Source organism: Schistocerca americana, chromosome 5, assembly GCF_021461395.2.
Source record: "Schistocerca americana isolate TAMUIC-IGC-003095 chromosome 5, iqSchAmer2.1, whole genome shotgun sequence".
NCBI lineage: Eukaryota > Metazoa > Arthropoda > Insecta > Orthoptera > Acrididae > Schistocerca > Schistocerca americana.
Genome location: NC_060123.1, coordinates 287,000,410 through 287,015,773, shown reverse-complemented (window position 1 = coordinate 287,015,773; position 15,364 = coordinate 287,000,410). Strand labels below are relative to the sequence as shown.

The 15,364-nt window shown below is 37.6% G+C and overlaps 1 protein-coding gene across 1 annotated transcript in view; it reads right to left on the bottom strand.

Moving 5' to 3' along the window:
* The window catches only part of LOC124615530 (transmembrane protein 209), a 153,738-nt gene that overhangs the window by 98,591 nt on the left and 39,783 nt on the right, over positions 1–15,364 (bottom strand). The window contains exon 4 of the mRNA XM_047143492.1: positions 12,526–12,675. Within this exon, the coding sequence (XP_046999448.1) occupies positions 12,526–12,675 (150 nt within the window). The remainder of the gene's footprint in view (positions 1–12,525; positions 12,676–15,364) is intronic.

The following is a 15,364-nucleotide window of genomic DNA, read 5'->3' as shown; positions in this document are numbered from 1 at the left end:
AAGATTGTGTAAATATTATTGTCCTGAACATCTGCTTCACAGGTGATAAAAAAGCAAATAAGTTATGCTCATTTTCAAAAATAGTGTGGTTTTGATTTATATCATGAATAGTTCCTTTTCTGAAGTTAATTAAGCCCAGTGTTGTATTTTATTGTCTTGCAAAGTACATTATGAACTATTCCAAATTAAATGAATGATTAGCTTTTTGAATTAGTCTTTTCTACTGTAATAATCAAAGAGCATTGACTAGTGAAACTATACTAGTTTATGGGTCCCCATCATATTCTCCACCTATTAGGAAAAAATTGAACTATTACTGTTGCTAAGGAAAACTGATATATGTAGAGGAGTTTAAACAGCGCATTTATGACATTATGTATCTTTATTTGTGCTTTTTTTCATGTCAGTCAAGATAAAAACCCCTCATGTCAAAATTTAGTTCTGCACTTCATGCAGTAACATCTCAGTATTTGATTAAGTAATGCTCTTGAGTGTAGTTGTCAGTAGTATGAGCTTGGTGCAAAATTACTTCCTATAATTTACTGGTGTGTGCATTATTGGTAACTACTGCTACACAAAATTCCGAGTGCGCTGTGTCAGTTTGTATCCTGCTTGCTATTCAAAAGGAAATCTCAACGAAAGTAACTTCATTAATTTCTTTTTTCTTAAACATATTTTCTTAAACATATTTTCTTAAACATACATTTTCAAATTAATGTGCCTAATTGGGCTGGAGACCATTCTTTTTTTCCATTCATTTATGATTTTACCACTTTCATTAACTCTTAAGGTTAAAGTCCATTTGGTTTTCCTGTTAATTTCACCAAATTCAAAATTATAATCTGATACTTTTGTCCATTACACACAAGCACGGTCAACCTTCGAAATCCTCTCAGAGGCTAACATTAGCGTGTTTCACGTTAGAGGGATATGTTAGTGTTATAACACCAAAACACAGGAACCTTTGACAGCTGCACTAGGAAGTCCTAAACACAAAGGAAACACAGAAATTTCATGGACAGATCATATGAATGCTGAGTTTGAGAATTCCAGCCGTGGAATAGTGGATGCTGAGTGACAACCAACCTAGCTGCACTGGCACTGGATGGAGCATCTTATCTACTCACAGCAGTCTTTCTTAATTCCCAGCCAATTGGTGACTTCCCGTACACTATACTTGTTTCATGTAGATGTCGTAGGGCCTTAAGTCTCCTTCAAATGGCCACCTGTACCTGTAAACTATGATCGAACATTCCATGCGATGGCCAGAAGCAGCACTAATGGACACTATCTCAGCAGAAACTTTGGCCTACTACATGGTATTCAATTGGGTGTCATGATTTGACTGCCCACTCCACATCACGGCATACCATAGAAAACTGTTCGAGTCAGATCTATTTGCTAAGTTCACAAAGTTCTTCAGTACAAGCCACCATAAAACAACGCACTGCCACTCAGTTACCAATGGGATGATTGAGCCTCGTCATGGGTCTCTCTCAAAGCTGCATTGATGTACTCACCAAACCAGGGAGAAAACATGCTTTTCCAATGATTCTGCTTGGATTGCGAAACACCTACAAAACTGATTTGACATATCCTCTGCAGAACTGGTAAATGGAATGACATTCTGACTATTCGGTGAATATGTACATGTGACTACTCTGCCTGATCCAAACATGTCTAAGTTCGTCACCCAGTGTCAAGTGTCCAAACTCAACAACATCCAGAAATGGACTAGTTTTCACATTTGTACACCCTCTGCCAGGCACTTTATTGTCAACAGCTGAGTAATCACATAGATGTAGTGATGTGAGCACATGTCCATATGTGCTGCTGCACACGGATGCTGTCAAACGAGCCCTTGGACCATCACACATTGGGCCCCACAGGCTCCTCAAGAGGGGAAACTGTATACTAGATATTCCTGTTGGCATATGTTTTCGGAGGGCCAGCCTCTGCTGAGATTCCACAGATGCGCCTCGCCCAGCACCTGCTCAAGCAACAGCAGCTCCTACAGCTGCACCAGTCACAACCTTACCAGGGGACCAATGCACCACAAGATCTGGTCTATGCATCTATTTCCCATTGCATTACTTGCAAGGCATTCTGCTTCTGCCAAGGGGGCTGTTGTAACAACTGTGGCTGCTAGCGCTGTTTGTGCAGTGTGGTGCATGTGTGTTGTGGCACTTATGTTTACAAAAATCGCATTGTCAAAAATAGTTTTTGTGCCAGCCACCAAGGGTGTTGTATTTATATTATACCCTCTGTGTTTCTGTTTCTTATTAGGCCTATAGAAAAAAGTCTTTTTTTATGTGTGCTCCACGCTACCATGAACTGTCAATGCCTGTGTCATTCTGGTTACAGATAAACAGAGCAATTTTTGCTTGTTTCTCGCAAGAACATCTATTCACATAAACCGTGCTTGGAGAGCCTTACTGTATCATCTAATTTGGACCAGTGAATAAAGTAGTAGTTGGTAGAGAGAACCAAGATGTTGACTGCGCAATTTAATTATAATTCTACGCAGGATTAGCAGCCTGAAGAGCAGGATCACAATCAATACAATTCATGACATTATGTAGTTCCATAAGAAATCTACATTTGAATTTATAGGATTAAGTAACCATTTTTATTTCTCCCTTTTTGTTAAGTGTCCTGTAATAATTTATGTGCAAAGCTTTTCTCGAATGGCCAAGTATTGTATCTGGGTCCTGAAACCCCTGTCTTGGACCAAGGAATCTTTTCCACCAATTTCAGCCTGAAACCTCTGTCTTGGATCAAGGGACCTTTTCCACCAATTTCAGAAGACAAAAGTCTTGTATGAATTCTGTGACTGATATTATTGTCATCCTACTTTTTTTGGAAATTCTATCCGTTTAAAATAGTCTGTGGTTCACTATTATTTCCAGTGTTGTGCTACTCTCTTCCATCCTTAATCTATCATCACTTCAGATCTATTCCCATGTGTTCATGCAGACAAGATCGAAATACACCTGTAGTGGGAAATGAATATGATGCTTCAGGAGCAGTAGTAGAGTAGTGAGTGGTCATTCCAAGCCATAAACCTAAGAGCGTGGTTCCACCTTTCGATAACCCACACTTACACTCAAAATGAAAGGTTGACTCATCTTAGGGATCTGACAATGTTGATTAGCATCCACTATAGTGTTACAGATTTTTCCCTCTTCTGTAAAGAAAGTAAGATTAGGGTTTAATAACCTGTAAACAATAAGGTCAGCGAAGATGTAGTACAAAGACGGTGTTGGTGAATGAAATCAGCAAAGACCATTTCAAAAGAATGATTCTGATACTTGCCCTAAGCGACCTAGGTGACCCACAAAAAACAAAAATCTGGATGACCAAATGGGGAACTGAAACCTCATCTTCTCAGAAACTAGTCCACTGTTTTACCTCTACACCAATCAGCTCTATGCCGATGATATACCAGGTGGTTAGAATTAAACTTTCCCTATTTAATACATTATAACACGGAAACTATTTACCGTATGAGAGCCAAACTTGGTAGCATTAATGTCAAGGATGGGAAAGAGAAATAATGAAGAATCCATTCAATTGACACACTTTTAATGTACTGCTATGGTACAACATTCCATTACATACTGGTACCCTTTCTAATACAAAAGGGGCTCAATATAGTGCCCATCAGTGTCCAGAAGCATATGAAAGTGCAGGACTGTATTCTGCACAGCAGAACGAAGCATGTCCGTAGGTACGCTGACTACCTTTCTTGATATGCTGTGCTTCAGATCAGCACAAGTGTGAATGTTCCCCTAGTAAATCCTATAACCAGAAATCACAGGGAGTGAGCAGGTGATCACACCAACCAAGCCTTTGGAAACAATTGGCTGAATATTAGATCATTTCCAAATGTGTTTCAGAGAAGCAGATGAAATTCACAAGTGATGTGCGATGTGTGGCGGGCCCCATCTTGCATGAAAACTGTTGAGTTCAATGCTTCTCTCTCTTGTAAGGCAAGTATGACATGCTGGTGAAGCACATCACAGTAATGTTGGCCAGTCACACTGCATGTCTTTGGTCCTTGAGTGCCAACATGTTCAAAAAAGAATGGGCCAAAGATGAACGTACCCGTAAAGCCAAACCATACAATGACACCTTCACCATACAGAGGAACTTTATGCTCAGTAACCAAAGGGGAAGATCCCCGCACTTTGCTATTGTGTGTGTTCACTTCACTGGTCAGAGAAAAAATGAGCTTCGTCTGTCCATAGGATGGTCCAGGGCCAGCCCTCACTAGCTTCAATCCTTGTGAGAAAGTGGAGAGCGAAGTCAACATGTCATCGCGCGTCCTGTGGTGCAAGTTGCTGTACGATATGGATCTTGTATGGAACCATTTGAGAATGGTTACAAGCACATTCCATACAGTGGACCATGGGATGTTCAACTGTCATGACACAGCATGCACACTGCCTGACAATTGGGAATTGCGCACAGCCTTGCCTTCCATAGCAGCAGTGATTTCATCAACCACCTGTGGTGCAACCAGTTGTCGACCTCTTGTCAAGGCAAAGCCCAGTTATCCAGTTGATTCGAGTCCGCCCCGATAGCTGGGTGGTCAGCATGACGGATTGCCGTCCTACGGGCCCAGGTTTGATTCCCGGCTAGGTCGGGGATTTTCTCCGCACGGGGACTGGGTGTTGTGTTGTCTTCATCATCATTTCATCCACATCCAGCATGCAGGTCGCCCAATGTGGCGTTGAATGTAATAAGACCTGCACCAAGGCGTCCGGACCAGCCCTGCAAGGGGCCTCCTGGCCAATAACACCAAATGCTCATTTCCATTTACAGCAGGTGGAGAAAGAGGACCCTTCCGTAATCCTTTCAGCAGGCAATATTCTTGAAGTGCTGCTGCAGCATTACTGTTGTTTTGTTGTGTTAAATAGGGAAAGTTTAATTATAACCACCCGGTATGTGAACAGTTTAATAATTTAAGCATTCAGAAAAATTTTCATTCTGAAAAGTTTTCTTAAACTGTGTCAGTGTTAATAGGTTTGTTTATAAATAAATAAATCTTCTGCTACCAGTCACGATTTTCTTTATTTTACTATTTGCATGACGCGTTTCGAGAAATAATTCCCATTTTCAAGTGCGTTTTTATGATGTGTGTTAAGCCATTTCTTTTGATGTTGTCAGTGTGTGTGAGTCTGCTTCATTTTGTTGACTTTTACTGTAATACATAAGAAACGCGATTTTTAGTTGGGTGTCAATATTTTCTGTGAGGTTAGTGGCTAAAGTTTGAGAACAATTTGTACTTACAGTTTTCTAATGGTCCATTTGTGTAGAGAGTCACACACACTTAACATCACACACAACTTGTACATTTTACACATCGAAAATATCTGATATAAACAAAACAGTTACAAAGATCTTCTTATAGGTAGTTCACAGAGATAACATTATAGGTCTTCCACAGATTATGATACGCTTTTGTACAGAGGTTAATTTATCTTTACAATTTGGCTCATGAATTACTTATACTGATTTTACATTTGTGCTTATTTCTATGTTTTACTATTTTTATTTAAGTATATTATCAAAACATCTGAAGAAATTCACTGATTCATTTTCAAGTTTTTCATTTAATATTTTATCTTCATATTTTCTATAATGTGAATATATCTCCAGCTCTTCAAGCAAATCCATTTTATGTCCTTTATCTAGTCGGTGGAGTACTTTGACATTTTGCTCTATTTTTCCAAATGGGTGTCCTGTATTATGTATGTGTGTTGCTATTGCTGATGTAGCGTGTTTGTTGTGGGTGTATGCTCTAATGTGCTCTGTGTACCTGGTGTTGATATTTCAGCCTGTTTGTCCTATGTAGAACTTGGAGCATTCCTGGCATGTTACCTTGTATATTCCAGAGTCTGAATATGGATCATGATTACACTTTATATTATGTATTAGTTTTTGGTGTAGTTTATTGGATGTAGAAAACCCAATTTTTACTCTGTGATTTTTGAAAATATTTGCAATCTTCTGTGATACATTGCCTATGTATGGAATGCTAGATATATATTTGTTTTTCTCTTTTTCTTCTGTGGTGCAGTTTGTACCTGGGTTTCTCTTCATTTTGTCTAAGATTGTGTCAACCATGGAAGCATTGTAACCATTGGCAACTGCAATCTTCTTCACTGTGTTTATTTCTTGTTGCATATTTTCTTGGTTCAATGGTATTTTTGTTGCCCTATGCAGCATTGACCTGTAAGCTGCCTGTTTATGAATATTTGGGTGACATGAGGTTGCAGGGATTGTGGTGTCAGTCATTGTGTTTTTCCTATAAATTTTGAATGTGCATGTGTTGTTGTGTCTTGTAATATTTAGGTCCAGAAAGTTGATACTTTTATTTTGCTCATGTTCCACTGTAAATTTGATTTTCTCATTTAGATTATTGAAATGATTAAGAATGTCTGTGATGTCTTTGGTATCTCCTTTCACTAACAGTAGTGTGTCATCTACATATCTCCTATAAAATTCTATTTTCTTTAGGCAGGGTTCTTGGCTGTCAAATAATTTTTGTTCTAAGTGATTTAAGTATATGTCAGCTATGGTACCGGATATACATGATCCCATTGCTAGGCCATCTGGTTGCTTATAAATGTTGTCATTAAAGGTAAAGTAGTTGTAACTTAGGGTTAGCTGAAGGAGTTCCATAAATTCTACAATCTCTGTGTATGAAAGTTTCTTGTGTTGCATAAGGTTCTTTTGTATTACTGTTAGAGCTTCTTGTATGGGTATGTTTGAATAAAGGTTGGTGATGTCAAGTGATATAAACTGTGCATCTTGGGGGAGCTTTCTGGTTCTTAGTTCTTTGGCTAGAATCATGCTGTTTTTTATGGCATATGTTGTTTCATATGTATAATTTTTCACCAGTATGTTATTCAGTTTTTGAGACAGTTTGTATGCTGGGCTGTTTATAGAGTTGACCACAGGACGTATCGGGTATCCATTTTTGTGTATTTTTGGTTGTGCTCTTAGGCGTGGTGCTTTTGGATTCATACATGTAAGGTATTTCTTTTCATTTTCTGTCAACAGGAAGTGTGTGTTCTTTAATTGTTCCTTAATTTTACTTTGGAATTGTTTGGTTGGGTCTTTTTCAATGTGCTGAATGTTATTAGCAGCAAAAAATTCATTTGTTTTGTCTATGTATTCTTTTTCTTTCATCACAACTAATGTATTACTTTTGTCTGACTTTACAACTATGGATTGGTTGTTTTCCAGTTTATTGTTTATAGATTTTAAAGTTTTTGTATCATTTATTATATATTTAGATCTAAACTTATCTTTATTCATTTCTTTCTCAAGAAGCTTGCTTACTTTGTGTCCTATTGCTGCTTTTGTATTTGAATTTAATTTTGCAGCATCTGCTGCACTTTTAGTTGCAGCTATAACCTGTTTCAGTGTATGGTTGTTGAGGTTAGGTTCTACGTTGTATTTTAGTCCTTTTTGGAGTAGATCGTTTTCTCTTTGGTTGAACTTTATGTCAGTGTTGTTTACCACTCTACTGTAAAATGTGTGTTTGTTTTTGTCAGTTATCTCAAGGTTGGATCTCTTGTCTTGTTTGGATGTCAAGGTCTGTAGTTTCTTGTTATGTGTGTTGCAAATCGTCAAGTACTCTTTGTCGACTACTTCCTGGATATGCCTGCAAATTCTGTCATAAACTGTAGGTTCCATGTTGTTTGCTGCTTCCTGTCCTGTTGACAGAAAATGAAAAGAAATACCTTACATGTATGAATCCAAAAGCACCACGCCTAAGAGCACAACCAAAAATACACAAAAATGGATACCCGATACGTCCTGTGGTCAACTCTATAAACAGCCCAGCATACAAACTGTCTCAAAAACTGAATAACATACTGGTGAAAAATTATACATATGAAACAACATATGCCATAAAAAACAGCATGATTCTAGCCAAAGAACTAAGAACCAGAAAGCTCCCCCAAGATGCACAGTTTATATCACTTGACATCACCAACCTTTATTCAAACATACCCATACAAGAAGCTCTAACAGTAATACAAAAGAACCTTATGCAACACAAGAAACTTTCATACACAGAGATTGTAGAATTTATGGAACTCCTTCAGCTAACCCTAAGTTACAACTACTTTACCTTTAATGACAACATTTATAAGCAACCAGATGGCCTAGCAATGGGATCATGTATATCCGGTACCATAGCTGACATATACTTAAATCACTTAGAACAAAAATTATTTGACAGCCAAGAACCCTGCCTAAAGAAAATAGAATTTTATAGGAGATATGTAGATGACACACTACTGTTAGTGAAAGGAGATACCAAAGACATCACAGACATTCTTAATCATTTCAATAATCTAAATGAGAAAATCAAATTTACAGTGGAACATGAGCAAAATAAAAGTATCAACTTTCTGGACCTAAATATTACAAGACACAACAACACATGCACATTCAAAATTTATAGGAAAAACACAATGACTGACACCACAATCCCTGCAACCTCATGTCACCCAAATATTCATAAACAGGCAGCTTACAGGTCAATGCTGCATAGGGCAACAAAAATACCATTGAACCAAGAAAATATGCAACAAGAAATAAACACAGTGAAGAAGATTGCAGTTGCCAATGGTTACAATGCTTCCATGGTTGACACAATCTTAGACAAAATGAAGAGAAACCCAGGTACAAACTGCACCACAGAAGAAAAAGAGAAAAACAAATATATATCTAGCATTCCATACATAGGCAATGTATCACAGAAGATTGCAAATATTTTCAAAAATCACAGAGTAAAAATTGGGTTTTCTACATCCAATAAACTACACCAAAAACTAATACATAATATAAAGTGTAATCATGATCCATATTCAGACTCTGGAATATACAAGGTAACATGCCAGGAATGCTCCAAGTTCTACATAGGACAAACAGGCCGAAATATCAACACCAGGTACACAGAGCACATTAGAGCATACACCCACAACAAACACGCTACATCAGCAATAGCAACACACATACATAATACAGGACACCCATTTGGAAAAATAGAGCAAAATGTCAAAGTACTCCACTGACTAGATAAAGGACATAAAATGGATTTGCTTGAAGAACTGGAGATATATTCACATTATAGAAAATATGAAGATAAAATATTAAATGAAAAACTTGAAAATGAATCAGTGAATTTCTTCAGATGTTTTGATAATATACTTAAATAAAAATAGTAAAACATAGAAATAAGCACAAATGTAAAATCAGTATAAGTAATTCATGAGCCAAATTGTAAAGATAAATTAACCTCTGTACAAAAGCATATCATAATCTGTGGAAGACCTATAATGTTATCTCTGTGAACTGCCTATAAGAAGATCTTTGTAACTGTTTTGTTTATATCAGATATTTTCGATGTGTAAAATGTACAAGTTGTGTGTGATGTTAAGTGTGTGTGACACTCTACACAAATGGACCATTAGAAAATTGTAAGTACAAATTGTTCTCAAACTTTAGCCACTAACCTCACAGAAAATATTGACACCCAACTAAAAATCGCGTTTCTTATGTATTACAGTAAAAGTCAACAAAATGAAGCAGACTCACACACACTGACAACATCAAAAGAAATGGCTTAACACACATCATAAAAACGCACTTGAAAATGGGAATTATTTCTCGAAACGCGTCGTGCAAATAGTAAAATAAAGAAAATCGTGACTGGTAGCAGAAGATTTATTTATTTATAAACAAACCTATTGTATCTACAGTCGCAGGCTTTCAAAAACCATTTATAATGGATCAAATCAGATGTGTCAGTGTTGTTTACCATGACACTCTAAAAGATTCTGATGTAATGTTACTAATATTTTTATGTAAAGGACAGCCTACGTGCACATATCTAAACTGCATTGGATGAAACTCATTTTTACTCTAGAATAGGTAGGAAGCTTAATCTCATACATTCAAAGATTACTAAAAGTGGCTGCACACGCACTGAAGATGGCACACACAACAGCCAACCAACTGATGTCACCATAGAGGACACCAGTGGAAAGCTTCAAGATATGGAAACAGAAGCTCGCAGAAATAAACAGCGGGTGACTGTAACCATGTAAACGGAATGGGTGCTTTACGTCTTGCATGAAATATAATATAATATGAATATAATATAATATGAATTTGGTATAAGCTTTGTGTCACAACTGTTGACTTAAGCTAAAGACAGATTAAGAACATTTTGATATACTTTTTGGCACTTTATGTCGAACTTCTTGGGCTGACTCTTGACGTGGATGAAATCAGCTGCATGATCAACTGCATAAGAGTAAAATGAGTCACAACAATAGACGAAACTTGGTGAGAGAGCATCAAAGACAATTAGCTACTTTTTATCCAAAGGAAAGCTGATGAACGCTTTTATGAGTTCTAGGCCGTGACTAAGGTGAATTACTCTGCAACGAGTTTCAACCACGGAAAAGCAAATTGATATACATACTGTTACTAAAAGAAAAGCTTTCATGTATAATGTTGGTCTCTAAGGTTAATAAGCTGCAAGAGAAACTAAGCTTCCATATATAATGTTGATCTTTTTGGCTTATTACACTCGAAGATATATCACACAAATGTGCGAGTAAAATTTTTAATAATAAGATAAATGTCTGATCTGCTGGGCTCAAAATTCTTCTAAATGGCTCGTCATCAAAGAGTTGATTTTTAAATGAGAGTCAAACGCTGCGTGATGTAAGAAATTCGTCGTACATTCTCACACATAGTTCAACTTGAGTAAAAGGAAATTTACTTTGGAAGTAACGCTTTTCAAATCACCATTCGCAATATTTTCCCGCGATCTGTTAGAAATAGGTTAGTTTCAGCAGTTGGCAGAGAGTGCCAGATAACAGGCGCCACCACGCTTGTGCAGCTACGATGACGAAGGAGGCCCGTATGTTCGTAATTGTTGAACATTAAAAGATCTTACATTATGTCATAAAAGAAGCAAGACATCACAGGATACCCCAAAAGCATTGGAATGTGCACATTTAAAGTGCACATTCATATGTTCAGATTCCCAATGAAGTAGTCCTCGACCTGATACCGTAAGCTTTTCAGTGTGGTTTTCGGGATGTACTGTACCAGTATTGTATTATCTCATGTTTGGTTCTTTATTGTGGCATAATGCCACACATACTAGAAGATGAAAATGTGCACTTAAAATGCAGCGAACAGTTGAACCCAGCCAATAGTGTGGAATTAAACACTTTGTTTCAAATACACCGACTGCCTCAGTAGAAAAGATTAATAAAAGCCGAATTTCTTTAGCATAACGGCAAAAACAACTTCATTGTTCTGCAAGGGGATTAATGCTTGACTGACAGAAAAGTGGAAATAAAATAAAATAAAATAAAACCTGAAACTAATAACAAATTTTGCCTTCTGTAATTATGTGAATGTATTTTAATTCACTCGATAGCTTCGGCCACAGAAATCCGTTTTGTTTCCATTTGACATGGGAACATTAAACGAAGAGGAAGCAGCAAGATCACGGATCACGTGGAGACTACCCACTTCTCCACTGTAACTCAAATTGCTCTGCGCATCAGCCTCAGATCTATGATATTTCTGAACCGGGACAATACTTGATACCTTCTATAGCCAGAAGCACATGCGCACAAGCCTGCTCATAACTGCTATAAGGACTTTGATGTGAACGGTTGTGACGTCACGTTCATCAGAAGCAATATTTGTTATGAAGCATTGCATAGTCTTCCTAAACCCTTTGACACATTTTGCTGCTGGCAGACGCTTGTATGAGTACTGTGTTTTGTTGTTGAATATGGTGAATTTCCTTTGCAATTTAAGTTTTATTTTCGTTTTTTCTCTCTCGTTCATCTTTTATTGCTGCAGTATTATTCTGCAGTAGCGGGATATAGTAATAACCTTTGTTAGCGTATCGGTTCTTACCAGTCAAAAATACAAAAATTTAACTGGAAACTAAAACCAATGAAAAATTCCCATAATTCTAAAAAATTCCCGGTTTTTTCCAGGATCTCCCGGGTCGTGTACACCCTGATATAATAAGTCCCATTGTGAAGTGATAAGCATATAGTATTCTGCTGATGTTATTAGTACACTGATAATACTGGGTGGACAAATTTAAAGGCCTGATTGGTAAAGGGTATCTTTCATAAAGGATCTTGCAGCTACAACCCTACAGAACCGTCCATAAACACATTGTACCATCACAAGCTTAACTGGAGCACATCTGTCTACAAGCAGTACTGTCTACCAGAATCTGTTCAAAAGCAGCCACGCCTTGCATCTATAGTTTGAAGTATCTTTCCTTCTCTCCTTCAACTGCCTATCTTCCCTCTGCCTTTTGTACTTATTTGATTTTTCTTCATGACAAATGCATTTTCTAAAGTCCTAAAATCTCCAGATTCAAGTTTGTTGACACACACACACACACACACACACACACACACACACACACACACACACACGACTTACTTTCACTCAATGTTGGGGACATGCCAGATGAACGCCAGCTTAGAGCAGAGAAGTTAAGTCGAGTTGAAGACAAACCCCGGCCTGACTGTGACAGTTGAGAACTTTCTTTGTCCTCCGTAGCAGGTTTTTGTGAAACTTTGATGAATGAATCTGTAACAGAAAATCAACTACATAACAAAGGGAAATTTCTTACAGTTTGTTATGCAGATATCTGTAATTTGGTAGAAGTGTTACATAACTACAAACTCTTTAACTGAAGCATGACAACTTGTTACATCCTGCAGTGCCAATGTTCATTTAGCCATTATAAATAAATATGTATTTGTTATTAGCCTCCAAAAAAAGAGACAATATTCAATAAAATTATAGTATATGCTCCTTTATGTGTGGGAAGAACACACACAATGCAAAACTGAAACGTTTATGATTATATTTCACTGAACACACAAAAATAAAAAATAAAATAAAAAATCAAATGGTGTGAAAAATTATATTTTGAGATGCAGTGAGTGCTGCTAATTATTACAGTGTTAAAGGGGAAAGGGACAGCTATTCTGAAAGACGATTCCGCAGTGCAGTAATGTTACAGTTATACCGCATCACACTAAGTCAAATCTAGCAAATCAACAAAAAGATTATGAGTACTCTGTTACATGATTCCACCTGAACATCTTCTGTATGGCAAATGCTTCGAGAACTGAGGATATAAGTAAATTGGAAGGAAGCAAGTTTTGGGTTTAACGCCTTGTCGACATCAAGGGCATCAGAGATGGAGCGCACACACAAAATGATTCATGGATGGGGAGATACAGGTAAAAAAGCCATGCCCTCTCAAAGGAACCATCCCAGCATTCACCTGGAGTGATTTAGGAAAAAGTAAACAGACTATCCAACAGTAATAAAAGCAATTTGACAACACAGGGCAGATTAAGGTGAAGCAGAGGGTTGGATGAAAAGTATGGAATAACCAACATTGTTAAGCCATGTGTAAAGGTCAACGATGCCATCTACAGTACATGCTGTCATGTGAAAGCAGTTAATAATTTGCATGGCAACATCAACTATGACACTCACAATGACAGATGCTACATTAGGAAGGTTGTAACATAACATCTTTTCACTGTGAACAATACTTCCACCCTTTTAAATGGGCTGTGTTAACATACAGGTTTGAGAATTACTCTTCAGATGGGATGTTCACACACATCTCACTTGGCTGCAACAAACATGGCATTATCTGCAAGGAGAACATTAAGTACCTGTTTTCATTGCTAACTGCCAGAAAATCTTTGGTTGGAGCAGAACCCAACAAATGCTGTTAATTTAGAATGGTTTCACTATGCTTTCTTTCTCTTTCTTTCTTTGAGGTAATCGTTTCCAAAAGACAGTCTTGACTTACCCAAACTGAGGGCACACTGAATAAATCCGGGAATTGCAGAATCAGTGGATACAATGAATATTTAATTTATTTGGCCTCCACAACATGAGCACCCCTTGTGGTTATTGTAATGGGAGGAAGGAAATTTAGAATTCAGGTGAGATACTTCTGAATCCCATCTATCTGCAATTGTTTCTGGCTAATAAGAGAAAAATTCTAACAGGAAAAGGATAGTAGCTTTTGAAACATATTGTTTCAGAAGGATGTTGAAGATTAGATGAATAAATCAGATAACTAATGAAGAAATCCTGAATCAAATCAGGGAGACAAAATTTATGGCACAACTTGTATAGAAGAAATGATCTGATGATAAGACCCATGCTGAGGCCACAAGCAATAGTTAATTTGGCAATGAAGGGAAGTGTGCAGGGGTAACAACTGTAGAGGAAGAATTGACAACAGTAAGCATGTTCAAGTGGATGCAGGTTGTAATTGTTATGGAGAAACGGAGACTTGCAAAGGCTATACTAGTATGGAAAGTTGCATTAAATGAGTCTTCACATTTAAGATCACAACAACAACTTAGCTATGCAGAATGAATGGGAATTGTAGCTTTGAAGCAGAAACATCATAACAGCAACAGCAGGCAAAATTTTTCACAGAAAAATAGCATGAAAATATTAGAGGCAAAAATACTTCATATTGTTCGAAACACATTACTCTGAAAAAAGGTTTGCCCCCCCCCCCCTCTCTCTCTCTCTCTCTCTCTCTCTCTCTCCGTGTGTGTGTGTGTGTGTGTGTGTGTGTGTGTGTGTGAGAGAGAGAGAGAGAGAGAGAGAGAGAGAGAGAGAGAGAGAGAGAGAGAGAGAGAAGGGGGGGGGGGGGGGGGAAGATGAGATGGGAAAACAGGGGTGGAGGAGATGGGCAGACAAAGAGGATAGAGGAGGAGACGGACAGAGAGGGGGGGAGATGGATAAAGAGAATGGGGAACAGAGGATGAACAGAAATATGGGGAGGAGGATATGGACAGATAAGGGGGAGGAGGAGGTGTAGGAGGCCTATGGAAGATGGAAAATGGTAGTTGACACATGAAAACGGAAGAGGGTTTGAGAAATCAGGTGGACGAGGGAAGGATGTGGAAGACAGTAAGAATATGAGAAGACAGAATTTGGATAGTCTGTGAAAAGACATGCTGCAGAAGAATAAATAAATAAATACCCTGGCAAAGCCAGCTATTCAGTTAGTTTATCATATAACAGTAATTATTTGAGTACCTTAAGAACGGAGGCCTGTTTAGAATGAACATTGCTACTTTTTGTTGCATTATGATGAATCGTCAGTTCATGTATCTTGAAAATAGGTAGGAGACATTTTCATTTTCACAGAATGACTGTTTCACTCCACTACAGCACAGTACATGAAGTTTTGAAATTTCACGAAAAACATAATATTACTCAACTG